Source organism: Eretmochelys imbricata, chromosome 1 (assembly GCF_965152235.1).
Source record: "Eretmochelys imbricata isolate rEreImb1 chromosome 1, rEreImb1.hap1, whole genome shotgun sequence".
Lineage (NCBI taxonomy): Eukaryota > Metazoa > Chordata > Testudines > Cheloniidae > Eretmochelys > Eretmochelys imbricata.
Genome location: NC_135572.1, coordinates 120,210,551 through 120,237,815, shown reverse-complemented (window position 1 = coordinate 120,237,815; position 27,265 = coordinate 120,210,551). Strand labels below are relative to the sequence as shown.

Sequence of the window (27,265 nt, the reverse complement as noted above, 5' to 3'; positions counted from 1 at the left end):
AATATATCCATGTAGAGCAGGAAACGTAAAAAACAGAAACTTGAACTCTTTGTTTTATTAACTCACCCCTCGCATATCTGATATATTCAGTTTCATTGTGTGAAACATGTTTAGTGTTTCTTTCCCGATTACTTTTGCACTATCTGTTGCATGGTCAAGAGTTACAGTTCTGCAAAGAATAAAATACATTTAAAGAAAAGATGCATTACAAAATTGCAAAGACTTTACATTATTAATTCCAGACATCATCTCAAAGAAAGATATACTACTTGATTCCATGGAGGAAAATAATTTCTAAGTCTACAAAATTGGATTAACAATTTTTAGGAAAACTAGGACAAATACACTATAGAAACATTGATTAAAATCAATACTTATGAGAGATGATTACCAGTCTAAGACAATTTTAAAAAAATCTGGATTATTAAGTTTATAGGGAAGAAGGGAGAAACATTTTTGTCCTCAATAATTAACAAATATTAATGATCTGATAGGTGAGAAACCAAGGTTTTACTGAAACCATCCGAATACGTATATAGCAGCCAGAGGTGTAGAGGAGTCTGTAACTACACTATTTCAGTTTCAGTCTTCTTTCCTTCAAACCCTGAAGGATGCACTGGTGGCATCAAGCTCATTCTTTCCCACTCCTGCTTCATCTAACACCTACTATCTTCTCCCAATATTGTCTCATTGTTTCTGTTGCTTGGTCTGTATCTAGCTGTTGTCTTGTCTTATACTTAGATTGTAAGTTCTTTGGTGCGGTGACTATATTTTTATTTTCTATTTGTACAGCACCTAATACAATTGGTTGCTAGTCCAAGACTAAAGCTCGTAAGTGCTATAATAAAACATATAATAAACAACATGTCTCACAACTTTCTAACCTCTGAAGTATATTCTGTTCACCTTTCCTCTCCTTTTCTGTAAGTGCAGCTGTCATTTATTGTTTTTCATATTCCTTGTCCTTTCTTTCTAATTTGGACACATTTGGCTCCCCTTCCTTTCTCCTCCCATATTCTCCATTTTTATCCTGGATGAGTTCAGTTTTCAGACTGATGATTGATTCTGCTGCTTCTCACTTCTACTTTACTTCCTCCTCTAGCTCTAGATCTACTGCTCAATACACCTATGAAAGGGATCAGTACTAATACTTTTCTTATGGGACAAATCTAAGCAGTAATAATTGATTTGTGTAAAGCATTTGTACAGCATGCTATTTTACTTTACTTAACAGACTTAACAGAGACTATTAGCTTTGGAAAAACCCTATTGCATTCTATCTATATCAACAGTATTACATCAGATAGTTTTACTACATAAACAGGGTGCCAGAGCTTCTCTTAGATCTAATCTTATTTTCAGCATGATACAAAAAGGTGCATGTTCTCAAGGTCACCTTTCATAAAAAAATTAGTATTTATTCTGTGTATACTTCTCCGAAATCAGTTTGAGAGTGTACTATCGTAGACTTTTAACCAAAAAAAAAAAAACAAACAAAACCCATTCATTTTTGGATTTGCTAAATTCAAGGAACCGTACACTTTAATAGATATGTGGCAGGCAATTAGTGCTACATACTGGAGTAGTGTGTCAGTAAGTATTACCAATTATTATTTTCTTGTTTCAAACAAGAAAAAAGCATAAAGCCTCACCAAGGCTATTTTTTTTTTTATGGTTTGTAATTAGCCTTCTGGAATCCCTGAAAAGATTTATTGGAAGCTGAACATCACATAAAGATTAGACTGGGGTGCCCTTCTGATTGGTGCTGCTGACTGTACCACAGTGCTGAAGAAAATTAACGCACAATTGTTAGAATTGTGTCAAGGTCGGTATTTGCAGCCAGCTGCTCTTCCAAAAGTGATTTTGACTGACAAAGCCTTTTCGGGAAGGCTTTGCAGACCAAACCACCTCTGCTTATTTCAAGACCATCACAATGAAGTTCCTTTTCTACTTCTAAAGGAGACTGGAAGGAGAGGTATTAGTCTCTAAACTCCTCTAAGATTGTAAGAGGGACATGTATTTAAGACATTTTCCCATGAAAATCCTATAGTCATGTTTCTATAGGAAAACAAGAACACCTAGGACTATATTAAGCAAAATGTATAGGAAGTTTGAGAACACTACTGCAACTATTATATAGTTATAGATACTATATAAAGTCCAATTTTGCAAGGCAAAAAGCATCTTTAATGCCCTTTATGTTTTACTGGGAGTTCACAGGGCTCAGCATGCTGCAGAAGTGGGTCCATACCTACATAATGATAAGTTTTTAATTCTATGCAAGGTTACCTGGCAATGTTGTCACAGATTCCATGGCCTCCAAATTTTGCAGGTTCTACAGGGGCCCCAGCCTTTCTGACCATTATTTTAAGAGTTAATCGTTTACCCTTCATCCCAGCAGCTTCAAGTCTATGTTGGATCTCTTCTGAAAGACTCAGAAGGAAAGCTTCTGCTTCCTTAGGCTAAAAGGAAGAGAAAAAAAAGCTCTTTATCACTCTCTGTCATGTATCTGATGTAGAGAGCTAAAATGTCTTTAAAAATTAAAAAAGTACTTTAGTTAATTTATTTCATGTAGTTTTGGCACTAACGGGTACACTATAAAGATTTTAAAAATAAAAAAAAGAGCACAGCCAACTGACTACAGCAAGAAAACTCATAGGTAAAAGTGCCTCTTTTTTAACTTGCTCTGTTTTGCCTCTGAATAGAAGGAGAATTTTCATTGCATGCATACTGCTATACTAATGTATGACAAATCTGAGGATACAAATTTCATATAATTTTGTCATTTGTAGTCAGAGGAGCATGTTCTGGCAACATCTGAGGTAAATCACACACTTTTGAAATGTGGAACATTGAAAAATTAGTTTTATTTTTCTACAAAAAAGTGCAACTTCTTTGTAGAGTCATTTTAAGAACAGCCTGATGCACAAACTTCAAGTTGTTTTATTCAAGAGATTTTGATGACAACTAGTACGAACTCTGAAAAGAGAAAGACACTCACCTTGTGCAATAACGATAGTTTTTCTAGATGTGTTTCCCTATGGGTGCTCCACTGTAAGCTTATCTGCACCTCTAATCAGAGATTTTAGGTAGTGGTGTCAGTTCAGCCTGCACATGTGCTCTCCCTCCCATGCTGCTTCAAGGCTATCTACATTGTCAGGGTGAACCCCCCCTCAGTTCCTTCTCTACACAGAGTCCCTTATAGGGAACACCGAAATAGAGGGGAGGAGGGCAGGTTATGGAGCACCCACAGGGACATACATCTCAAAGAACCATTGCACAAGGTGAGTAACTCCCTCTTCTTTGAGTAGTCCTACTGTAGGTGACTTCACAGCAATATCCTCCTTGGAAGGCTGAGGCTTTGGAGTGGCGGTGGTTACTATAGAGAGTACTATGGAGCCAAAGACGGCAGCGGAGGCTGAATCTCCAGTCATCGCATAATGATCTATGAATGTGTGGACAGAGGCCCAAGTTGCTGCTCTGCAGATTTACAAGATAGGGACATCTTTAAGGAATGTGACCAATGTAGAAATTGACCTCGTGAAGTGTGTACGATTCCAGACAGAAGCAACAGGTTGAGCCCTTGATAAAAGTGATTAATGCAACTTGAGACCCATTTGGATAGAATCATAGAACTGGAAGGAACCTCAAGAGGTCATCTAGTCCAGTCCCTTGCACTCAAGGCAGGACTAAGTATTATCTAGACCATCCCTGACAGGTGTTTGTCCAACCTGCTCTTAAAAAATCCCCAGTGATGGAAATTTCACATCCTCCCTAGGCAATTTATTCCAGTGCTTAACCACTCAGATAGTCAAGAAATTTTTCCTAATGTCCAACCTAAACCACCTTGCTACAATTTAAGCCCACTGCTTCTTGTCCTATCTTCAGAGGTTAAGAAGAACATTTTTTTCTCCCTCCTCCTGTCACAGCCTTTTATGTACTTGAAAACTGTTATGTCCTCTCCGTCGTCTCTTCTCCAGACTAAACAAACCCAATTTTTTCAATCTTCCCTCACAGACCTTTAATAATTTTTGTTGCTCTTCTCTGGACTTTCTGTAATTTGTCCACATCTTTCCTGAAATGTGGCGCCCAGAACTGGACACAATACTCCAGTTGAGGCCCAATCAGCGCAGAGTAGAGCGAAATAATTACTTCTCGTGTCTTGCTTACAATATTCCTGCTAATACATTCCAGAACGATGTTTGCTTTTTTTGCAACAGCGTTACACTGTTGACTCATATTTAGCTTGTGATCCACCATGATCCCCAGATCCCTTTCCGCAGTACTCCTTCCTAGGCAGTCATTTCCCATTTTGTACATATCCCATTTTTGGATAGTCTTTGAGCTGATATGGTGGAGCCTTAGATTTTTCCGTGAATGAAAGGAAGAGTTTAGGTGACTTCCTGAAGTCCTTAGTCCTCTGCAAGTAGAATCCTAGTGCTCTTCTAATATCTAGCATATGCAGAATCACCTCCCTGTTGCCACAGTGTGATTTTGGGAAAAAACCAGGATAGATCTGTTGATTCATATGGAAAGTGGAGGCAATTTTAGGGAGAAACTTGGGATGCAGCCTTTAAAAAGCCTTTGTCTTTAAAAAACGACAGCATATGCTGGGTGTGCCATGAAGATCACTGTTTCTCCTACGCTCCTAGCTGAGGTAATGGCAGTTAGAAATGCTGTCTTCATGGACAGGTGTAAGAGAGAGCAAGTTGCCATGGGATCAAAGGGAGGTCTAGTCAAAGCTCTGAGGTTAAGATCCTAGGTTGGAGAGGGTGGTCTCATATGTGGAAAGAGATTCCCAATGCCTTTAAGAAATCTATGAGTCAGTGGGTGAGTGAACACTGTTTAACCATCTACCAGACGGCAGAAAGCCGTTATGGCTGCAAGTTGTACCTTAAGGGAGCTCAGAGTTCTGACCTCTTGAGATCTAAAATGAGAGGGAGAGAAGACAAGGTTGGGTATTAGAGTAGGAGCCATGTTAGTCTGTATCCACAAAAAGAAAAGGAATATACACAGAGAACATTAAATCTCCCCACGGTATCTTCCACTGAATGCATCCAATGAAGTGAGCTGTAGCTCACGAAAGCTTATGCTCAAATAAAGTTGTTAGTCTCTAAGGTGCCACAAGTACTCCTTTTCTTTTTGAGGTTGGGTATGTGTACTCAGAATGACACCAAACTTGGAATCATTTCCATTTTCGTAGGTAAGTATGTCGAGTGGTTGACTTTTGGCTGTGAAGCAACATGTCTTTCACCTAGTCAGAGCATTCTACCTCTAAGTCTTGGAACCAAGAAGGAGCCAAGACAGGAGGTGGAGGACCCACAGGTTGGGATGAAGAATTAGCCCGTTGCTTTGAGAGAGCAGGTGGGGAATGGGCTGAAGAGGAACCCGAGGAAGTATTCCCATCTGTGTCAGGTAAGGGAACCAGAATTGTCTTGGCCAGGAAGGGGCACTCAGAATAACTCTCACTTTGACTCTTTCAACAGAACCTTGGACAGAAGAGGAAATGGGGGAAAGGCATACAAGAGGTCCTTGTCCCATGGGAGGATGAGGGCATCTCCCAGTGAATGTTTTCCCAGGCCAGCCCTGGATCAGTAACAAGGACATTTCTTGTTCCGGTAAGTAGCAAAAAGATCTGTAGTTGGGGTGCCCCAAAGGGCAAATATGTCTTGAAGCACCTCTGAATTCGGTTCCCACGTATGGTTATGAGAGAAGTTCCAACACACTGTAACCTGTCACGTTCTATATCCCTGGTAGATTGACAGCTGAGATGAACACGTTGTGGTGGATGCACCAATTCCAAAATTTGAGTGCTTCTGTGCAGAGGGAGGGAGATCTGGCACTCCCCTCTGGCGATTTATGTAACATATATAGGTCATATTGTCCATCATGACCTTTGAGTAGGTGTTCTTGATGAAAGCAGAAAGTGTGCACAGGGCCCTTAGCTCTAAAAGGCTGATATAGAAGGTTGCTTCTGTGGAAGACCACTTGCCTTGAACCTTATGATCGTGTAGGTGAGCTCCCCAGCCTATTAGGGAGGCATCTGTTGTTAGAGTCAGCGTTGGTGGCTGCTGCACAAAGGGAATGCTTGCTCGGACATTGGATGGATCTCTCCACCAGTCAAGGGAGTGCTTTACTGCGGAGGGCAGTGATATCAGTTTGGTTAGTCTGTCCCTGTTTGGGGAATATACAGAAGTGAGCCACATCTCAAGACATGTCATCAACATCCAGCGTTTGGGGTGACAAAGGTGCATGCTGCCATATGACCCAGCAGCTGCAGGCAGTTTCTGGCTGATGTCCGAGGGCTGGCCTGGACTGTTGCATGAGACTAGTCCGAGTGGTGAGTCTGTGTAGCAGAAGGAAGGCTCTCGCTTGTACTGCATTGAGGTCGGCGCTGATAAACTCCAGTTGTACCAGGGTCAGTGTCAATTTCTCTAAGTTGAGCTGTAGACCCAGCAGCATGAAAGTGCGCATGTCGTCTGGATGGCAAGTACAGAGTCTTGAAACAAGGGAGCCCTGAGGAGGCAGTTGTCTAGGTACAGTAACTCCTCAATTAAAGTTGTCCCGGTTAACATTGTTTCATTGCTGATCAATTAGAGAACATGCTCGTTTAAAGTTGTGCAATGCTCCCTTATATCATAGTTTGGCAGCCACGTGCTTTGTTCACTCCTTGCAGGAAGAGCAGTCCATTGTAGCCAGCTGGTGGGGGCTTGGAACCAGGGTGGATCGGCAGCCCCCCCATCAGCTCCCCGTTCCCCTAAGTTCTCTGTGCAGCAGCTGCCCAGAAGGCTATCAATTGCCGGCATTTCAGCTGTCCTTCCCCTCACTGCTGTGTGCTGCTCTTGCCCTCTGCCTTGGAGCTGCTCCCCGGAGCCTCCTGCTTGCTGTGAAGGGCAGGGGGTGGGGGGAAAGAGGGGCTAATGTCAGGGTGTCCCCCTCCCCCATGCTCCCCGCTTAGGCTATTTCCATAGAGCATGGCAGGGCTCAGGACGGAGGGAGCTTCCTGGCAGCAGCTTCTGTCTCAACTTGCTGATCTACTTAAAAAGGCAGTGTACTTAGAGTGGCATCAGTGTACTTAAAGGGGCAATGTGCATCTCTCTCTCTTACACAAACGGTGTGTGTCTCTGTCTGCCATGCTATTCCCCCCCCCCCCCATTCGTGCTGTCTTGTAGAGTGTGAGGCTACGTTAAAAACAATGGGTTAACCCTTGAGGGCTCAGCTGATTGCTAGCTCATCATTTAGCAGTAAGGCATTCCCTGGGAAATATCCCACCCTCTCACTTAACCAGGTCAACCAAGATTCATAATCATCATCCCTGTGTACCAGTATTAAATTGTTTGTTTAAAACTTAAGAGTGTGTGTGCGTGTTATATATATATATAATTAGTCTTTTGTCTGGTGAAAAAAATTTCCCTGGAACCTAATCCCCCTTATTTATATTAATTTTTATGGGGAAATTGAATTCGCTTAACATTGTTTCGCTTAAAGTTGCATTTTTCAGGAACATAACTACAACATTAAGCAAGGAGTTACTGTACGGGTAAATCACATTGCCCAGCGTTCACAGGTGGGCCCCCTACAACGGAGAGAACCTTGGAGAATACTCTGGGTACAGATGAGAGGCAGAACTGGAGCACCCTGTACTGATAATGGTCCTGCTGGAAGTAAACCATAGGAATCTCCGGTGTGATGGTTGTATCAAGATGTGGAAGTAAGCATCTTGTAGGTCGAGGGCCAAAAACCAATTTACTTGCTCTAGAGCTGGAATAATGTCTGCTAACATGACCATCTTGAACTTCTGAGCCTTCATGTATTAGTTTAATGCTTTTAGATCTAGAATGGGCCTTCAAACTCTCTTGACCATGGAGATCAGGAAATAAAGGGAGTAAAACCCTTTGCCCTTGAGTTGTGCTGGGACTGGTACTATGGCCCCTAAGTGTAACAGATGATCGATTTCCTAGCAAAGCAGGTTCTCATGAGAATGGTCCCTGAAGAGGGACAAGGAAGGAGGGTGGGAATTGGGGAGGGAAGTGAACTGAATGGCATAACCCTCTGAAATAATCTCCAAGACCCATCTGTTGCAGAGGATCCTCTCCCAACTGCTGGGAAAGAGGGCCAGGCAAATTCCAAAGGGGCATGACAGGTGTGTAGATGGCACCTGACATTGCAGTATAGTTGTTTGGGCCTTCGACCAACCCATCAAAAGTGCTTAGAAGAGGCAGTCTGAGAGGTCACAGATTGTGGTGCTGACTGCTTCTGATCCCTGAACCTCTTACGTTGTGGCTTGTAATAGTGCTGAGTGTGGTTACTGAGGAGGTCATGCCCTATGCTATGTCTGAGAACTATATCTTCTCTGTCCCGCAGAGTAGATTCCCAGGGAGCATAATGTGGCTAGGAATCCTTCAAGGTGCGGAGAGAAGAGTATCTTCTCCGCAAAGAGCTTGGGCCCTTCAAATGGGAGATCTTCCACTGTAGTCTGCAGCTCTTTGGGCAACACAGAAAAGTGTAGCCAATAAGACTGTCTCATTACCAGTGCCATAGAGACAGAACAGGCCATTGTATCGGCTGCGTCCGGTGCAGTCTGTAACACCGTTCTGGCTACTAACTGACCTTCTCTGACAATCGCCTGAAACTGTTCCTTTTGTGTCTCCAGTAAACGTTCCAGAAATGCATTGAGTTTCCCACAATTAATAAAATTATATTTGGCCATGGAAGCTTGGTAGTTTGAGACTCTAAACTGCAATGTCGCTGACAAATATGCCTTCCTCTCAAAGAAAGGTAGCTTTTCCAATCACAACCATATGGGTCGACTTGGTATGATGCTGCTTGCCTCATGCATTAACCACATCAACTACCCACGGAGTTGGGTTGTGGATGTTGAAACAGAAAGTTTGCCTGTTTGGGAGGGATGCAGAATTTTTTGTCGGCTCCCTTGCCAGTTGGTGTCTTCCAGATGGACTTTGGCAGGAACTAAAATAGACTCATTAATAGGGAGGGCAATTCTGGGCAAGTAGGAGTTGTGCAGAATATCCACCAGTTTGTGATGTGCATCTACTACCTCCTGTAGGGGAATCTGTAGCTGGTCCACCACCCTCTTAGTAAGGCCTTGCAAGTTCTTGAAATCATCAGCTAGTGATGGGGAAAGGGCATTAAAGCCTCACCTGGTGAAGATAGGGAGAAGTTTGCTGGAGCGAAACTTTTTCTTCAAGACTTTCCTCCTTTTCCTCCTCCTCTGGTTCAGGGGCTCTGGACAGTGATGCTCTAGGAGACCATCAGGCAGACTCTTTCTGAGAGACACTAAATGCCCGTGAATTATGGGATTTGTATGTTGCCTAAGGATCCCAATACGGCCCTGGGGAAGGGGGATGAGTGGTGGGAGTGCCCAAGGGGGCCCATAGATCAAGGTTAGTTTGATGGACTTGAGGAAGACCCGTGATGGTGGGCCACGATGAGAGGCCAGGGAAATGACCTCCTCCTGGTCACTGTCAGACTTGTTACCAAGTAAGGGTGGCACTGGCTGGGGCATTCGTGGTACACAGCCTGGTGCTGAGGGCGAGTCTGGGTGCCAGGATGTGCTCGGTAGCAGGGTCCTGGTACCAAATAATGGGGATTGTGGTTCTTCCCCAACTGTCACATCTCTGGGATACTGGAACTCTTGTGGTACAATTGGCTCACTCGGTACCGTGGAGGAGTGTCCCTGGTACGTTGTCCGTACTGACAGTTGTGAAGGTGCAGAGCGTTCCCTAGACGGGAGCTTTGTCTCACCCAACTGAAGGTTTTCTCAGTGCTGCTCCTTTAGAGGTGGTAGAGTGTTGGTCTTTGTCCTTCGAGGGAAGTACCACAACCTGACAGCTTGAGCTCCAGGTGCATGTAGGTGGTGTGGCAGAGCTCATAGCAGAAGCACCCTGATGTTTCTGGGTACCATGGTTCGGAGTAGCCAGTACCAAGGTGGCCACACTGGGGAACCCCTCTGACTGGCCAATGACTCAGTTTGGGGCCTCTGAGCCCTTTCTCTCGAAACTTTTCAGGAGGAATCTGCTGGTCTTTTCGTGACTCTAACCCCTTTGAAGTTGAAGGCTCCAGGGATGATCCAGGGTCAGCACCGGAGTCCCCTGGATGGCTGAAGTGTCTTCTCCATAAGGAGAAGTTTTAACTTCAGCTCCCTGTTCTTGCAAGACCTTGGCTTTAGCTAGAGGCAGAGGGAGCACTTCTAAGGGATATGGGACTCTCCCAGGCACTCAGAGGCAACTCTAGAAGCTGGGCGTTCCCCTGGGGAGGGAGGTATCACCTTCTAGCAGTGAGGAATGCAGAAGAAAGTTCTTCTTTCCTCTCTTCTTTTATTTCCCCCGCCCTTCTTTTTTAACTGAAAGAATGTAGAGAGTTTTCTAAAGGTGCCTGGGGCAGGAAACATAAGCTAAAGTTCTTTTCTTTTTTTAATCCCAAGGGGATAAAATGGAAACACTTACTACTAAGGAGAACAAAAGAAACAAAAAACAACTACTTCTTATACTAAGGACACAGATAAGGAAGGGACAACTACTGGCTCCTTCAAGGCCAAAGGCAGTCAAGAAGGAACTGAGGGGGTTTCACCTGTGCAGTGCTAGACAGCCTCAAAGCAGACCACCAGGGAGGGAGAGTGCATGGGCAGGCTGAATGGACACTGCTACCTCAAATCTCCAATTAGAGGCACAGTGGAGCAGATACACCTACAGCGGAGCACCCATAGGGGCAATACTTGAAGAAATTCAGAAGATAAGATTTTCCTTGACACACATGGGAGCCTAAGCTATCAATTTCTAAGCAATTTGAGCGTTCATTTCTCTCTCTTATGATTGTGGCTCTAAACTTCCAAGTGAACTTCTGAAGCAGCTGCAGTACTTTTGCTGAGGATCATCGCCAAAGTTGTCTATACTCCTTTTGGCAAGCTGGACCTAAATTCAGTGGCTTTACTTAAGGATTCCTCAGTGACCACTGCTTCACAGTTTGGATCAAATAACCCCACACTGCATTTAGCAGCATTTCATCCCTTTTTCTTCATTTAATATTATGAAATTAAATGAAAAACTCCCAACTTTGATGCAAGAAAGTTTGAGAAATCAAGCACTGAAAAATCAGGAAATTACAAAAGGAAAAGTTTTCTATTGCACTCTTAGACCTTGGCCATGAGGCCGCTACCCATTTCATTTTCTGATTTCCAAGTGAAAAGTAATACATTAAGGTTTACTTAATATTAAATTTAATCTGTACTATAAATTATGAATGGTATGCAATGTGATCAAATTAGAATTTTGGTAGAAACATGGGTTCAAAGTTTCAAACTCTAGGTTCTGAAGTTAGGTTCCTAGGGATTGCCTAAACAAACATTTAGGTGTAAGTCTGTCACACACAAGTCTGCCATGCAGTAAGTGCCCATGCAGACTCTGTCATGCACTAGAAGTTCCCCAGTGTGCTTTAATGCAGTGGCTCTCAACCTTTCCAGACTACTATACACCTTGCAGGAATCTGATTTGTCTTGCGTACCCTCAAGTTTCACATCACTTAAAAACTACTTGCTTACAAATTCAGACATAAACATAAAAAAAAGTGTCACAGCACACTATACTGAAAAATTGCTTACTTTCTCATTTTTACCATATAATTATAAATAAATCAATTGGAATATAAATATTGTCCTTACATTTCAGTGTACAGTATATAGAGCAGTATAAACAAGTCATTGTCTGTATGAAATTTTAGTTTGTACTGACTTCACTAGTGCTTTTTATGCAGTCTGTTGTAAAACTAGACAAGTATCTCGATGCACCCCTAAAAGACCTCTGCATACACCCAGGGGTACGTGTATCCCTGGTTGAGAACCACTGCTTTAATATACCCTCCTTTAAAATGGGAGTAGATTAAGAGCTTGTGTAGACAAACCCCTAGATTGTTGTTTTGATTCTAAAATCAATGAAAAAGGCAGAGGCTCCCTCCCTCTCCAATATGGCATTTTGTTTAAGAACCTTAAACAATATGTTAAAGAGTCTAACTTTAGGCACCCAGGTATGAAAATGTTGGCCTTCATTTTTATAGTTTTCATGTAGTATTTAATTTCTCACTCTTACCATTGCACTAACTTCCTTTATGAAGGTAATAATTTTAACATAGTTATAATTAATAAAAGATTTTAAAAATGCAGTATTTTAAAAGATAGAAATTGGTTAAAAATTTGCACTAGTCTAGATATGGTACTATGCATTGCCACATGAGTAACCTGCATTTGAATTTCAGTCTGGTGAATCGTTCCCGGGAATAGAATGTTATGTTGAGAATGATGGATTATCAATAAGACTGTGGTTATTGTGGCTGTAACAGAGTGATGTCTTAAAAAAAAAGATTAAATGAGGGCATTCAGAATATCCATGGGAAACAAGGAGGATCTTCTGCTGTGGGAGGAAGTCTTTCAAATATAATATTTAATCCTCCAAAACGAAAGACAGTTTTAGTTTACCTGAGTAAACCTTATACCATAGTTGATCTCAGCTGAAACAGATTTTCTTTCCTTTTCTGTTCGAACAGGTCTATCATCCAAGCCACGACAGAATCTGTAGAGCATCTGTCCTGTTTTTGGACCAAATTCCTTCTGGAGTTTTGACATAGTAAGATATTGTAAGTCTCCACAAGTTTTAATTCCCAAAGATGCCAACTTGGATTCCATTGACCTACCAACTCCTAACAAGAGAATAAGTAATTTTGTTCTGTTAAGTCTACACAATCCAGACAAAGTTCATTATTTTTAAAGCACGACCATTCTCTTTCAATCCTAAAATGCCCGTTATCCAGTTCAAATTTTAAGGTGGGATTGGGGGAAAAAGCACATTGGCTGCATTACGATTGACCAGAAACTTTTGTATCGTGTACAGTATTTGTTTAGTCTGTACCAAATTTTACAGTTACTGATTTTTGTATGCTTGTTCCAATGTCAAGACTTGCTAACTTGTGCTTGCAAGACATTGCTTTTAACTTGTAACCCCATGGATAACAACAGTGTCTTCTACGCTTTGTACAACAACTGAGCACAAGGTCAGTATTAAGACAGTAGTCTGATTAATACATTTTATCAATCCAAAAAAGCTCTGAAGCCTTACATAATCAGAAACAAAATAAGTGAGATATATTTGCAACTGTACACAAAAGTGTTTGCACCTAAAAGGAAACCTGTAAAAATTCTAGCTATTTTCAATTGCTACTTGGTTGGAAACATGTTATTTCAGAGAGGAAAGACGGCTCAAATTATGAGTTACGAACCACCTGAAAATTGTAAGTATCCAAGTATGTTAATTTTATCTCTTTTTAGTGAAAATACTGATTTATAAAAAAAGTAATAATTTACAAATTAATCATAACTTACGCATTTACACTACTGTAGATAGCTAAAGTTAGAATATTCTGAATCAGATTCCATCTTTTAGGATCTCCATTTTACAATTTAAATGATGTACTGACACTGAAAACATTAAATGCAAGTGACATCAGAAAACTTTAAAGGACTTTTAAGTTAAAGCATACTACGTTATACTATAGAAAATTAAATTTAATTAGATAAAAATGGACAGATAGTACAGGTTAGATGAAGAGGCCAAACCAAAAAACGTTATGTATCAAGAAAAAAATCAAGCTTCTAAAACCTAATTGCCTTGGCAATCTATAGTGAGCTACAGTCAGAAGTGAAATAGACAAATTAAGTATTATTCTAGATTTAGCATTATACATTGAGGAACATATGGATAATGATGCTATTTTCAAATATTTTATATGTCTACTACAATATCCTTCTGTTTTGTTTCCTTATATGAAAGAAATCTTTTTGGAACACATATTCCTAAAACAGCTGTGCATACAGTTTGAGCAAGATTAAGTACCCATTTATGCTCTGTATTTCAGTTATTCATTAATTTCAGGGTCTTCCCTCTCAAACTGTGTCAGGTGCATACACTATAAAGGCAACATGCTATCCTGTTACATACAAGAAAGCACTTTGGCTTACAATTGAATAAATACAGTTGCCACAATTGAGCAAATTTCTACTATTCTTCCATGACACAATCCACACAGATTCCTGTACCTCAAGTTTAGTGGTACAATAAATTAGAGATCTTTACATACAGTAATTCAATGAAAACAAATGATGTCAGTCCTACTTCTATGTCCATTATGGCAAGATAATGTACACAGAAGTGTTAAGGTGTTGTAGTCCTATTGTAGTTTCCTTTTCCATTGTATTCTCCACTCACCATTCCATCCTTGCCTTGGCTAATTTCAAGGAATACTTCCTTCTTTCAACCCAAGAATGCTCAGTTTTCCCGTATCTCCTCCTCTACATTCCACTCACTGACTTCTACTTCTCCACCTTCCTCATTTTTCTCCAACCCTTCTCTCACTGGGCATTACCTAATATCAACAAGTTTTAAGAAAACCATCCATCTTTTTACCCCCTTTCCTCTCCCATTTTTCAGTCATGTCTCTTCATCCTTAGTAACTCCCTTTTTCTGGTGCCTTCCCAAACTTCAAAATTCTGTCAGTGCACACGCCTTTCTAAAAAAATATTCCCTTGATCCTGACACCACCTACAATATGATTTTCAACCATTCATAACAGAGCCAACTAACCAATCAGGCAAGCACATTATACTAAGAGAAAAGGAGTACTTGTGGCACCTTAGAGACTAAAATTTATTTGAGCATAAGCTTTCGTGAGCTACCTAGCTTATGCTCAAATAAACTGGTTAGTCTCTAAGGTGCCACAAGTACTCCTTTTCTTTTTGCGGATACAGACTAATACGGCTGCTACTCTGAAACCTATACTAAGAGACTTTTTCATTACATTCCTAACAGTAACTACCCAAGTATAGTGACTCAGCATGAATTCTGCTGGAGATGTAACACCCAGAAATTAGCAATGCAAAAGTATTCAGGCTGCCTGAAATACTAAACTGAGTCCATCCCTTGCCAACTCACCATACTATATGGCTTTGTAAGGTCTTTAATAAGGAATTTATTTTTAAAGAAGATACAAAGAAAATAATGTAAAATAACAAGAGAAGTGAGAAGGAGCATTCCAGTATTCAGCAGATAATCCTAAACATGAAATATCTTCATTTTCCAGATTACATAACCTTAAATAACGGCGAACCTCTTTTATGTGAAATTTGGGAAAAATAATTTGACCCTTGATTGATACTGGACACCAATTTGCAACATATAGCAAATTCTAATGTCAGCCTGAAAAATCCCTGTAAAAGAAGGACATCAATAATTCAATTTAAAAATGTACCTGGAAGATTGCTAACTAGCTGACCTCTAATAAAATCATCCACTTCCTCCGGTTTTAAGTGATACTGTCCATCTGGTTTTGCTTTGCGGGTTGCCATTCTGGCCAGCAGAATATTGGAACCTGTAAAAGTGAACAAATAATTAAAAGATGCCTATGCTGATTTCTGCCATCACAAACAGCATTTTCCTAGTCAGAGGATGAAGAGAAAGGTGTAGAGAGGTATAGCCACATTTTAATCCCTCTCCAAATACTGCTTTGGATTTTTTATTTAGTATTTGTTTCTGCAGTTCATGCTTCCACTCCACAATTGGTAGGGTTTGAGGGAAAAAGGGTATTTTTGCAACACTAACTTGTACTTGCTAAATTAAAATAAAAAACACCCACGACAAAATACTTTAATGTATTAGTCTCCAGTGAATGTTCTACACATGTAGAAATAGACATAGTAGCTATCAAAATCGCTAAAAAGTAAAATTTCAGCATCTTTATACTGTAGATCAGAGATACTCAGACTGAGGCTCATGAGCCACCAGTGACTCTTTAATGTGTCTCCTGCAGCTCTTTGCAGCACATTATTAAAACAGTGTGATTTAATTATTTATCAATCTAAGTTACTATCCAATCAGGATACTTTTAATATGTAATTAACCAATTGTAGCTGATAAAAAAAAATGTGGTCATTTTGCTGTGAGAATTATATAGTATATGAAACAATGAATTCTCACTACTGTGGCCCTTTTGGGTAATGGTGATCACTAATTTGGCTCCTGAACCCCTGAGCTCTGAGTATCACTGCTGAAGATCATTCTGAAAAAAGATGTTGCGCTCAACGTAAGTATAATAAACTGTCAATTACACTAATCATACTAATAGTGAATTATATGATAGAAATGGGTATTTCTCAGCCCCTTTACCTGCTAAAAAAGAATAAAATTCCATTAGTTTTACTATTAGAATGCCACATAAAAATCAGAGTGAGGGGGACATTTGGCACACACTCAGAATTTTTTTTCTGCTTACAGGTTTCTTCATGTCCAGCCAGCTACCACTCCAATATGGTGCGCTAGCATGTCTCGTTCTGTGATATCATTGCTACCAAAAAAACCTTGCTGTAATATAGGGAAAACTACAAAAGGTTAGGTAAATGTCACCATTTACAATGTGTTGTTCCCTGTCTCTCCTGTCCTGCAAGGGTTACATTATTTAATGTCTTTTTGGTAAATAAGATGGTAATGCAGACATCATGGGCACCATGCTAGCAATTATATTTATGACACACTCGATAAAGAAAAGGAGTACTTGTGGCACCTTAGAGGCTAACAAATTTATTTGAGCATAAGCTTTCGTGAGGATTCCATGTCCAATTTTCCTTTGGTGTCCAATCCTCTACCTGTAATATGTCACTTCAGATTTCCACCAGTCTACCTATCTTAGGTATATGGCTCCCATTACTGTAGTATCAAAGTGACTCACAATTTTTACTGTATATATCCTCACAGCATTATGTGAAGTGGGAAATACTACTATACTCATTTTACAAGATGGGGAACTGAGGCACAGAAAAAGTAAGGCCTTGTCTACACACATTCACAGGTTTTAATTTAATTGGCTTAGATAAAATGACTTAGTTAAGCCAGTGAAATCTCTGACTGTGTGGATGCCCTTATTTCCATCTAACTTAAATCTGTTCCCAACTGACTTAAGCTAAACCAAAATAATAAATAATAAAAATAATAACAATAAAAGACAGTTATCTCAGAGATAAGAGCATTCAACACAGAAGTTTTCACTGGTTGAGCTATATAATCAGTGAAATTCACATCTTCGGTTATATTGCTGCAACCTTCCCAAGGAGATAAATTACTTGCTCAAGGTCTCACAAAGTATGTGGCAGGCTAAAGAACTGAATCCAGGTCTCTTTCAAGTCACAGGCTTGTGTCTTAGCCACTGGGCCACACGTCCTTTGTTCCAAATCATTTTATCCTGGCCTAAGGTGATGTCCTTGTACTATTCCCATCATATGAAGTTTTAGAAAATCACTGGATACACAGTAATTGCAGACTGCTCTCTTTTTAAAAGTATTTGATATATACTTATTTCTGGAACAAACATTTGACTGAAGGAATTGGTTCTTTCAACCAATAAAATGAAACTGAAATCAGAATATAAAAGGTATGCTCAGAAACTGTATTTTTTAAAACAAAGAATAAGCACATTAAGTAAGGCTATAAAAGGTTCCAAATATGTCTCAAGGCAAGGCATGATACAAACAGGAATCTGGTGAATTATATTTAAAGTTAATAACAATAATGAATAAGAGATAATGGGAGAAGTCTACTTCCAACGAGCTACAATAATGGATTTCAACTTAAATAAGAAGTGAATTTTAATTGTCTCAAAATATTTATTCCCAGATTCTCATTTCTATAATATGATTATGAACAGAGAGAAAGGGGGAGAGAGAGAGGGACAAGGAAAAAGAAAAAGCAAGCATGGAAAATTTTCAAAGATGTGAATTCACATACTGTACCTCCTACAAAACTGACTACCTCTACTTTTAGTGAACATGTTTCATGACCTATACCAAATCATGCCACTCTATAGCCCTTTATTACTTTCCCGTTTTATACTGGATGGTGACTGAATAGGTTTTATCCTGCTTTCATTTGTAAAATCTACTGGAAAAGATATCTTAATATTTATTTTTAAATGAACACAAAGTGTCCCAGAAGTGAAATTATACCACACTGTCAGTACTATAAAGGGAGCTGGTAGCAACCCCTAAAGTTAGGTTGCTTAACATTTTCCATCAAGGAATTTTTTTTAGTAAATTTATTTTAATGGCAATGTTTTGTGTATTTCATGAAAACTCACTGTTTTAGCAGTCCCTTATATTATTTTGATATACCCAAGGACGGCAAGTGACACTTGTAAGTAAATATGAAATAAAGTACTAACCCATCCCAACAGAGGCAGCACATTTAGTCTGGTCTTTGATTTCGGTGCGGATAGCACTTGCAAATTCATCAGGAGTCAGTCTGGTCTCTGCAAGGATTTCAGTGATATCTACTAGTGCTTCATCACAACTGACTGCTTCGATGTTATGAGTATAGCTAACAACACAAAGTAAAGGAGGTGAAACAGCAGCAACAGCTCACCATCTGTTAAAACAAATATGTAGCAAGTAAAGTCTTCCTTTTGTGGTGGTATTTCCCTAATTTTTATTCTCATTATCCCACACAACTTAGTTAAGCATTTAAAAGTATTACTAAAGCAAACTACGGTCTAGGATTAATTTCAGTATGCATCATGCTTTTAAAAGATTAGTTGGAGAAGGAAAGTTAAATATTTTATTCTTCACCTAAAAATAACTGACCCCTTTCCCCTCCCCCCAGTCAACTGAAATAAAGAAGTAAACTTTTCTTTAAATTTATTCCAAAAAAATTCAGTTCTTGAAAATGTGTGTCTAAAGAAATGTTGGTGTCTTGGAAGGGCAGCAGCACGTACAACACTTGCCAATTGAAAGCCACAGTCTTCTCCCACTGAAGTCAGTGGAAGTTTTGACACTGACTTTTACAGGAGTCAGACGTTGATCATTTTGCAGGATTTGACCTAAAGATACAGAGCAACACAGGAGGCAATCTCACTCTAAACTGACTACCCTCCATTACCCAGTAAAGATAAAAAGTTACTACAAAAGGAAGAACTGAGGTGGGAATGGTTTGAAAGGGGGAAAAAAATGGGGATAACAGACCCATGAAGATGAAAATCCTAGATCACATAATGGCATTTGGGAATGTAGCAAGTGAAAACATGCTTGATTGCTGCAAAAGATTATACAAATACATAATGCACTTTACCTGGCCAGTGTCTCATACACTGTCTGTGTAACTTCTTTGTATGCATGGAAGTCATATGGAACTGCTTGAAGACTTGGACATAGCTGTTTTGCTTGGCCAAAAAACATTCCATTCTTTATCCCAACTTGTCTAAAATCAAATAAAATCAAGTAAGTTATATAAATCTTCCCTTTTTCAAAAATCACATTTCAGATATTTACAAGGTAAAGTGTTTGTACAGCACCATCTAGCACAATGGATTTTCAGCCCATACCTAGGACTCCTAGATGCCACAGTAATACAAATAAATAATAATATTCATACTTTTCCGCACCACTACTCCAGGCAAAGAACAGATATACAGGAGTTTTCTCCACTCATGTAAATGGTCTAATTGATGCAAAAAGTGACTTGCACTATAGTAATGAAATCCAAAAATTATAGGATTTTGTGCTATGTGTCTCAAACAATGAACAGAAGTGGGGCTTTTGGGAATATACATCGTAACTTATTTTAAAATTAAATAATATGTATTTTAGACAGAGCTTGCCATCTCCTGCTCCAAGCTATGAAAGAACATGAACTATGTAAAACAGTACAACTCTGCTAGAGCATGGAGAAGGAAAGAGGATCAATGTAGTTTATTTTATTATAATGGCACAACTGTGTAAAGTTACATATTGAACTATAAAATAAATAAAATCTTTGCAAAACCAAGCCAAAAAAAAACAAAAAAACAAACCACCAGCTCATCTGCCCTATAATACTCTAACGATGGTTCCATGGTGATAATAAATGCAAGGGTGTTATTTGCCATACGAACCAATTAGGCTGTTGATTAATCGCAGTTAACTCATGCAATTAACTCAAAAAAATTAATCGTGATTAATCACACTGTTAAATAATAGAATACCAATTGAAATGTATTAAATATTTTTGGATGTTTTCTACATTTTCAAATATAGTGATTTCAATTACAACACAGAATACAAAGTGTACAGTGCTCACTTTATATTATTTTTGATTACAAATATTTGCACTGTAAAAATTCACCTCATACAAGCACCATAGTGCAATCTCTTTATCATGAAAGTGCAACTTACAAATACAGATTTTGTTGTTGTTATATAACTGTACTCAAAAACAAAACAATGTAAAACTTAAGAGCCTACAAGTCCACTCAGTCCTACTTCTTGTTCAGCCAACCGCTAAGACAAATAAGTTTGTTTACATCTCTGGGAGATAATGCTGTCCATTTCTTATTTACAACGTCACCTGAAATGAGAACAGGCATTCACATGGCACTTTTGTAGCCAGCACTGCAAGGTATTTATATGCCAAATATGCTAAACATTTGTATGCCCCTTCATGCTTTGGCCACCATTCCCGAAGACATGCTGATGATGCTCATTTAAAAAAAGCATTAATTAAATTTGTGACTGAACTCCTTGGGGGAGAATTGTATGTCCCCTGCTCTGTTTTATCTGCATTCTGCCATATATTTCATGTTATAGCAGTCTTGGATGATGACCCTGCACATGTTCGTTTTAAGAACACTTTCACTGCAGATTTGACAAAACACAAAGAAGGTACCAATGTGAGATTTCTGAAGGTAGCTACAGCACTCGACCCAAGGTTTAAGAATCCGAAGTGCCTTCCAATCGTTGGATCGTTATCGAGCAGAACCAGTCCTCGCCATGAACGCATGTCCTCTGGAATGGTGGTTGAAGCATGAAGGGAAATATGAATCTTTAGCACATATGGTACATAACTATCTTGTGATGTCAGCTACAACAGTGCCATGCGAACACCTGTTCTCGCTTTCAGGTGACATTGTAAACAAGAAGCAGGCAGCATTATCTCCTGAAAATTTAAACAAACTTGTTTCTCTGAGCGATTGGCTGAAAAAGAAGTAGGACAGAGTGGACATATGGGCTCTAAAGTTTTGCATTGTGTTATTTCTGAATGCCTTTTTTAAATACATAATTCTACATTTGTGAGTTCAGCTTTCAGGATAAAGAGATTGCTCTACAGTACATGTATTAGGTTAATTGAAAAATACTATCTCTTTTGTTTTTTACAGTGCAAATATTTGTAATAAAAATAATATAAAGTTAGCACTGTACACTTTGTATTCTGTGTTGTATCAATATACTTGAAAATGTAGAAAATATCCAAAAATATTTAAATAAATAGTACTCTATTACTATTTAACAGTGTGATTAATCGGGATTAATTTTTTTTAAATCACACAATTAATTGGGATTATTTTTTTAATTGCTTGACAGCCCTAAATATCAATATATTATATATCTTTGAGACTATATTTAGAACAAGTTACTGTAGGCGCTGGATGTTCCCCTCTTGACCAGGATATTTGGGGAATTCAGCACACAATTTGTGGGAAAATTACCGTTAGATTTGGTGATCACAAGCAATCAGGACTTTAATTTTATGCCTCATCTGTGCCTGACCTCCAATAGTACAACATTCCTAATGCAATGAAAAAACAGTGGTTCAGTTTTAGAGAGAAGGACGGCACCTATTAAATCAATCACTTTGTATGGAACCTCGGATTTTCTTTAGTGGCCTTGGCCCAACTGAAATATCTTAGCTTGTGAGAACTGATTAATACCATGTTTCGAGTTATGAGCTAAAGTAAAAAGGGAGAGGAAACACATTTTCCCTTCTTGTGCTGGTGCCTAGCATAATTTATTTAAATGTAATTTCTGAAACAAAGACTAAGTGTTCCATGTTTGGATGAAGTTAAGCAATGTAAATAGATATTTCACTAGCCATCAGTGAGCACTGTATGACAGAACTTTACAATCAAGATGACAAATAATTTCTATCTACCTGGCTTCATAACTACAAGATGCAATTTCAGCCATTGACAAACCAGAGATATCCAAGTCAGCTCCATTCATCTGTGCAGAATCTGGATTCTCCCCGATTGATGAGTCCAGTTTATCAGGAACTCTATTTTCTGCTTGGAAAAGAATATTTTACATTTTGTTCTTATATTATTGTCTTAATGGTTCAAAAGACTTATTTCATTCCAAATAATCAATGGATTTACAACTGAAATTTTTTCCAGCAGTTTCTGTGTTCATATTTTATGATGAGGAATTTCTTCACAATATATTGGTTTAAATCATCCAATAACCGATTAGGTCAACAAAGAACTTACCAATATATTAACACCCATCTATGGGGTTGATCTCTGGAGGACAGTAAAATATGATGCTACTGAAGAATAACTATACTTTCTTTTTTTCACATTATCTGAGACCAACATGTAGATGGCTAGTGGCCAATAAAATTCAGACTATAATAATACTGTGAGTTGAGAGAACCGTTAATACCCTTAACACGGTTGTAAAAACAGATTTAATTGCCAAACTCCTGAGGTTTCTTTAAGCTACAACCTATAAACTAAATGCAAGACACTCAAAGCTTATCAACCATTTGTCTGAACAAAAGAATGTCATATTTACACCCCTTTTAAAAAAAAAGTAAGTTAAAAAGTACAAGAATATAGAATTTCAACTTAAAATGCAATTCTGCAGCTCAGCCTCCTTGTAACCTAGTACTGACATCTCTACTTCCTAGTAATTACTTAATCTAAACATCAAGTAACTTAATTTAGACACCTCAAATCAGAATTTTAAAAGTTAAACGAAATACCAAGAATATTTTCAGATCAGGAAATAAGCAAAAAAAATGTAAGCCTTGCTGGATACTTATATGTCCTTCACAACTTTCAGCTTTATTGTTAAATTCACAGATAACGTTTCAGTCACTGGCCTCTGATGATTCTCTTAGTGGGATTCAAAAGCACCTGATTTAGTATATCATTCCAAACGTCCGCTGGACCAAAATGATGCAATGCTAAATAAATACTCCAATCTCAGACTATTAAAGAAAAGGATGAGACAGATCTTTAGCTAATTCTATAAAACCTACTTTGAATGAGCTAAGACAAAAAGACTTAAGAATCATTCAAGCCACCTGAGTACTACATACATATGCAGAAATGTATGGTAGAGAGATACAGCAAATTGGGGAAAAGTAAAGCATTCTCTATTCTATTCAGATTCTTATTCTCTGCACATCAATATGGTAGCTAAGTATCTCTAGATAAGCACACTGACTCTTAATTGTAGGTCAGCCAGAAAAATCAAGTAGCTGCAAAAAACCCAAAGCTCTGAAATCAAGAACTGAACTCTAAATGGTGAAATCTCAAAGGACAAAAAGCTACTGCTTGCTTTAAAGGAAAAGTATAATATACAATTTAGATTTGGTTTTCATTATTGCAGTCTATTTAATACAATACACCTTTGTAATATAATACAATATACAAGTTATAGCTGCACGTGCCCAATAATACTGTATGACAACAGCTTACAGATTAACATTTTTAGTTTGAAAAGAAGTATGTTGCTATCTCCACATAAAGGTGGTTATCAGACCAAAGAAAGTGTTGTAATGGGGGGCAGAATCTGACTCATGTGACTCATCTGCCTTTCTATAGAACTTCTAATTTACTTGTCTTTTTATTTCTTAAAAATTTGTTTTAATGTTTGATGGGCTCATTAAGTTACCTAAGATGTCGGAAGTTGCAAATTTATTAAGAGCAAAATTATGGCCCAAATAAAGATAAGAATGACAAGAACAACGTATTTAGTCTGTGCCTTCCTGTGCCCTGGCCTGAGATGTTGTTGTCATCTTGTCTATCTTCATTGGGCTCGTCGACCTTTTCCACAGCGTAGCAGAGCAGATCCCCCCATGAGCTGATGGAGTCACTTCATGTGAAATTCCGGGCAATGCAGAACACATTGTCCTCACTGGAAGGCAAGGTAGAGAATCTCTCATCAAAAGCTGGGAAACTAGACAAATGCATGGTGAATGTGGAGCAACAAATGGAGAAATCAGAGGCCAGGACCCTAAGTCTGTGAAAAAGAAATCGCTGAGAATAAATCTGTGAGTAATATGATAGTTACAACTGCTGCTCTTTAGAATGAAAACTGGAGATACAGGGGTGGAGGGAAAGAAAGACTAAAAATATCCACGTCTTGGACATCCTGGCTACGAAAAGAGACCCCAACCTCTGAATTGGGTGTGTACACTAATCCCTTAGTTTTCGGACATGAATGTTAAAGAAGATATCAACAGAGTGTAATTTCTACCACTCAGGAAACTGCTCCAAATTGACACACAGAGTGAGAAAGACAACAAATTTTAAATTTAAAAGTTATATAGTTTTGGATGAATCCAAAAAAGAAAAAAGAAGTATTTCATAAAGGATCCAAGATTCTACTGTTCCTAGATATCTGTCCAGCAATCCAGACCAAAAAGCAGGAACCAGTATCACTGAAGAAGCAATTTGCAAAAGCAGTAGTTGAAGCTGAAGGAATCTGTATCTGGTCAAACTAAGTGAGTCAGAGGAATTTATGTATCTATTTTTTTCAATTTGGAACATTATTTCTAATAAGCAAGTTCTGGAGAAGGCAAGATCAGAGAACAGTTTGGACAGCATGAGGCATCAAACAAATGAAGTTTGCTCTATACAGGAGAATCGGTGTAAAAATGAATTTAAATAAAAAGAATACTCGGGCCCAATTTTCTTCTCATTTACACAAGTATATCCCCAACAGGTTGTACAGAGCACAATTTAACAGAGCACAATTTGGCCCTTTGGGTTTTTGATATCTTTAGAAAATAGATTTAAGTTTGTTTCACATGGGCCTATATGCCTACTGGACCATATTTACATGCAGTGCACAGCATAGTTTGTTCCTGCTGTGAAGTGCTTCATGTACACTATCTAGGATGTAGCAAAGTCAGAGTTAGTTAGCAGTACCACCTTTTCAATTAATGCTAAAAAGTAATATTCAATCACTAAATTCATTTTGTTCTCCTCAAGACGACAATCTGATACTTTTAATGAAAATCTATAATAGTCTCTCTTGATATAAGTTTGGTAAGTTGAGATAAAATTAATAAAAAGAGACTTTTTAAAAATGTAATAAACCTGTAGTTAATAAGATACATACTTTAAAAACAGTGCCAGGGAGGGAAAAAAACAAAACAAAACAAAACAAAACACCACACCTTTTGGCAAACTACAGGCTGCGCAGGAAGAAAGAAAGAGCTGCCTGCCAGCAAGGGAGGATGCTGAAGTAAAAGGTCTGAATGTGCGCACTTCCAGAAAAAGCTGCTGCAATAAAGAACAATGAGTTTGTAACATACTGAACCTGAGCTCCAGTGAAACCTTGCACACTGAATATCATAGAAGAGATACTGTGGAATTTGTGTATCACACATAGTATGTTATTCTTAGTTAATCTTCCTCAATTTTATTTAACTAGCTAGCTTTCCAAGACATTTCTAAATTGTAACAAATGACCTTCTTATCAAAATACACTGGCCTGGAAAATGTTGTAGAGTGCCTATGTTTAGAACTATGCTACCAACTGTTCATTGACAAACTGTGCAACAAGGCTAAATCCCTATAAGCAATAACTGCCCTTATTATAAACCACTCAGTCTTACACATGGCACTAGGAATCAATTTGATTAAGTTTGAACATCCACTAAGTTTGAAAGGCACTAAGAAAAGGTGGAGCGACAATGGGTTCTATATTTTTTATTTTCTTCCTGTTTTAAACTGTGATTATGCTATTGCAAAACGACAAAGGGCATCTATTACGGAAGATATCTGCTTTCCATTTTTCTTCCAGGATCTGCTTAATTTATTGACATAGCCAACTTTTTACTGTTAATACTACAGAAACAACATAGTTGTGGAAAATCAAACTATTCTAGTCTACCTTGCACATCAACAAAATTACTAACTGTGGTATAAATTCTAATCCAACGCTATTCGTTGATTCTGCTGCTAATGTAAGAAGTGAAAAACAATCTGATTTCCAGAAATCAAGCTGAAATTAAATGGTAGTGGTTAGAAACCTCTTTAAACTTCTAAACTGAGAAAAATTAATAAAATAACTGGGAAAATAAATATGAAAAGCTATTTATTTTTAGTGTGTCACTTTTTTCCATAGTAAACATACTTCAGATTGTATGAACACACCTAGTCTTAAATGCTGTCTTACAGTAATTTATTGTTGACACTTGTATATTGCTACTTCAGAACACAAAATGTAATAAAAACAGTTTCTAAAGTACTGTGGGAGAATGAGAAATTCTTTAATAATCAACAACAGATGCCTGTCTTTTGAGGGAACAATCCTGATAGTGAGAGGACAGAATTCATTGAATTCTTCAGGGGCTTTCCAGCAACTGAAATATTCTAAAACGAAGCTACATTAAGTCTACAGGTTAAGACATATATAGCTCAAAGACATATACCTATATCTTAGCAGCCAATTTCTCATCGGTAACATGCTGGTGTTTGTACAGTTCTCCTATGCTTTCTAATAAGTCCTTTTAGCAACCTTAACTTTTGATATTTTGTACTGGATCCTCTGTGATATACTGTTACTCAGGTGCAAATAATCACAGATGGTCTATGTTTATCTTATTTTTCAAACAGGACATACACATTTACCAAAGCACTATACTTTATTCCCATCCCTAACCAAAAAGGAAATAAAAAATAAGTTACCCTAAAATATATGCCCATTCTCAAAATTAATTAGCAGAATGTAATGATGGCAAACTATTACAGAAGCAATTTATATTGTTGTCAGAGACCACTATCCTGTCAAACATTAATCTCTCTCTCTAAAGTCAACTCAGTGAAAAGTATTTATCCTTATTTTTTTATAACTTTAAATGAGAGATTCTTCATCAGCACTGTGATTTTAAAATCAGACTCATTTTTGTACCTGCTTTGCCATTCAATATCTTATTCTGGTAATATTGCCATTCCATCTGTGGGTTTGCACCAGGGCGAAGTGGTGCCCTTCCAGCACCTCTGTTGCTTGTAACAGCCACTGGTTTTCCTATGAAGAATAATTAAGTTAATTAAAGTTCTTATATAATAAACATTTACAACAATAGCACACCAAGGCAAAGTTTCTGACAATGTTTACTTTAATTTTGTTCGCTTCTTTCAACACCATTCTTTCAGCGTTATCTAATCTTCTAGC

At 38.4% G+C, this 27,265-nt stretch overlaps 1 protein-coding gene across 7 annotated transcripts in view; it reads right to left on the bottom strand.

Annotated features, from left to right (window-relative positions):
* Positions 1-27,265, bottom strand: part of REV1 (REV1 DNA directed polymerase) — a 93,468-nt gene that overhangs the window by 30,952 nt on the left and 35,251 nt on the right. For 3 of the 7 annotated variants that reach the window (XM_077814558.1, XM_077814540.1, XM_077814567.1), the window contains 8 exons: positions 27,002-27,118; positions 22,005-22,137; positions 19,170-19,298; positions 18,268-18,422; positions 15,310-15,429; positions 12,488-12,708; positions 2,290-2,462; positions 67-169 (listed from right to left, as the gene is read on the bottom strand). In XM_077814558.1, the coding sequence (XP_077670684.1) occupies positions 67-169; positions 2,290-2,462; positions 12,488-12,708; positions 15,310-15,429; positions 18,268-18,422; positions 19,170-19,298; positions 22,005-22,137; positions 27,002-27,118 (1,151 nt within the window). Of the gene's footprint in view, positions 1-66; positions 170-2,289; positions 2,463-12,487; positions 12,709-15,309; positions 15,430-18,267; positions 18,423-19,169; positions 19,299-22,004; positions 22,138-23,752; positions 23,996-25,262; positions 25,369-27,001; positions 27,119-27,265 lie in introns of those variants that run through there. The other 4 variants (XM_077814588.1, XM_077814575.1, XM_077814550.1 and 1 more) reach the window with 4 other exon arrangements.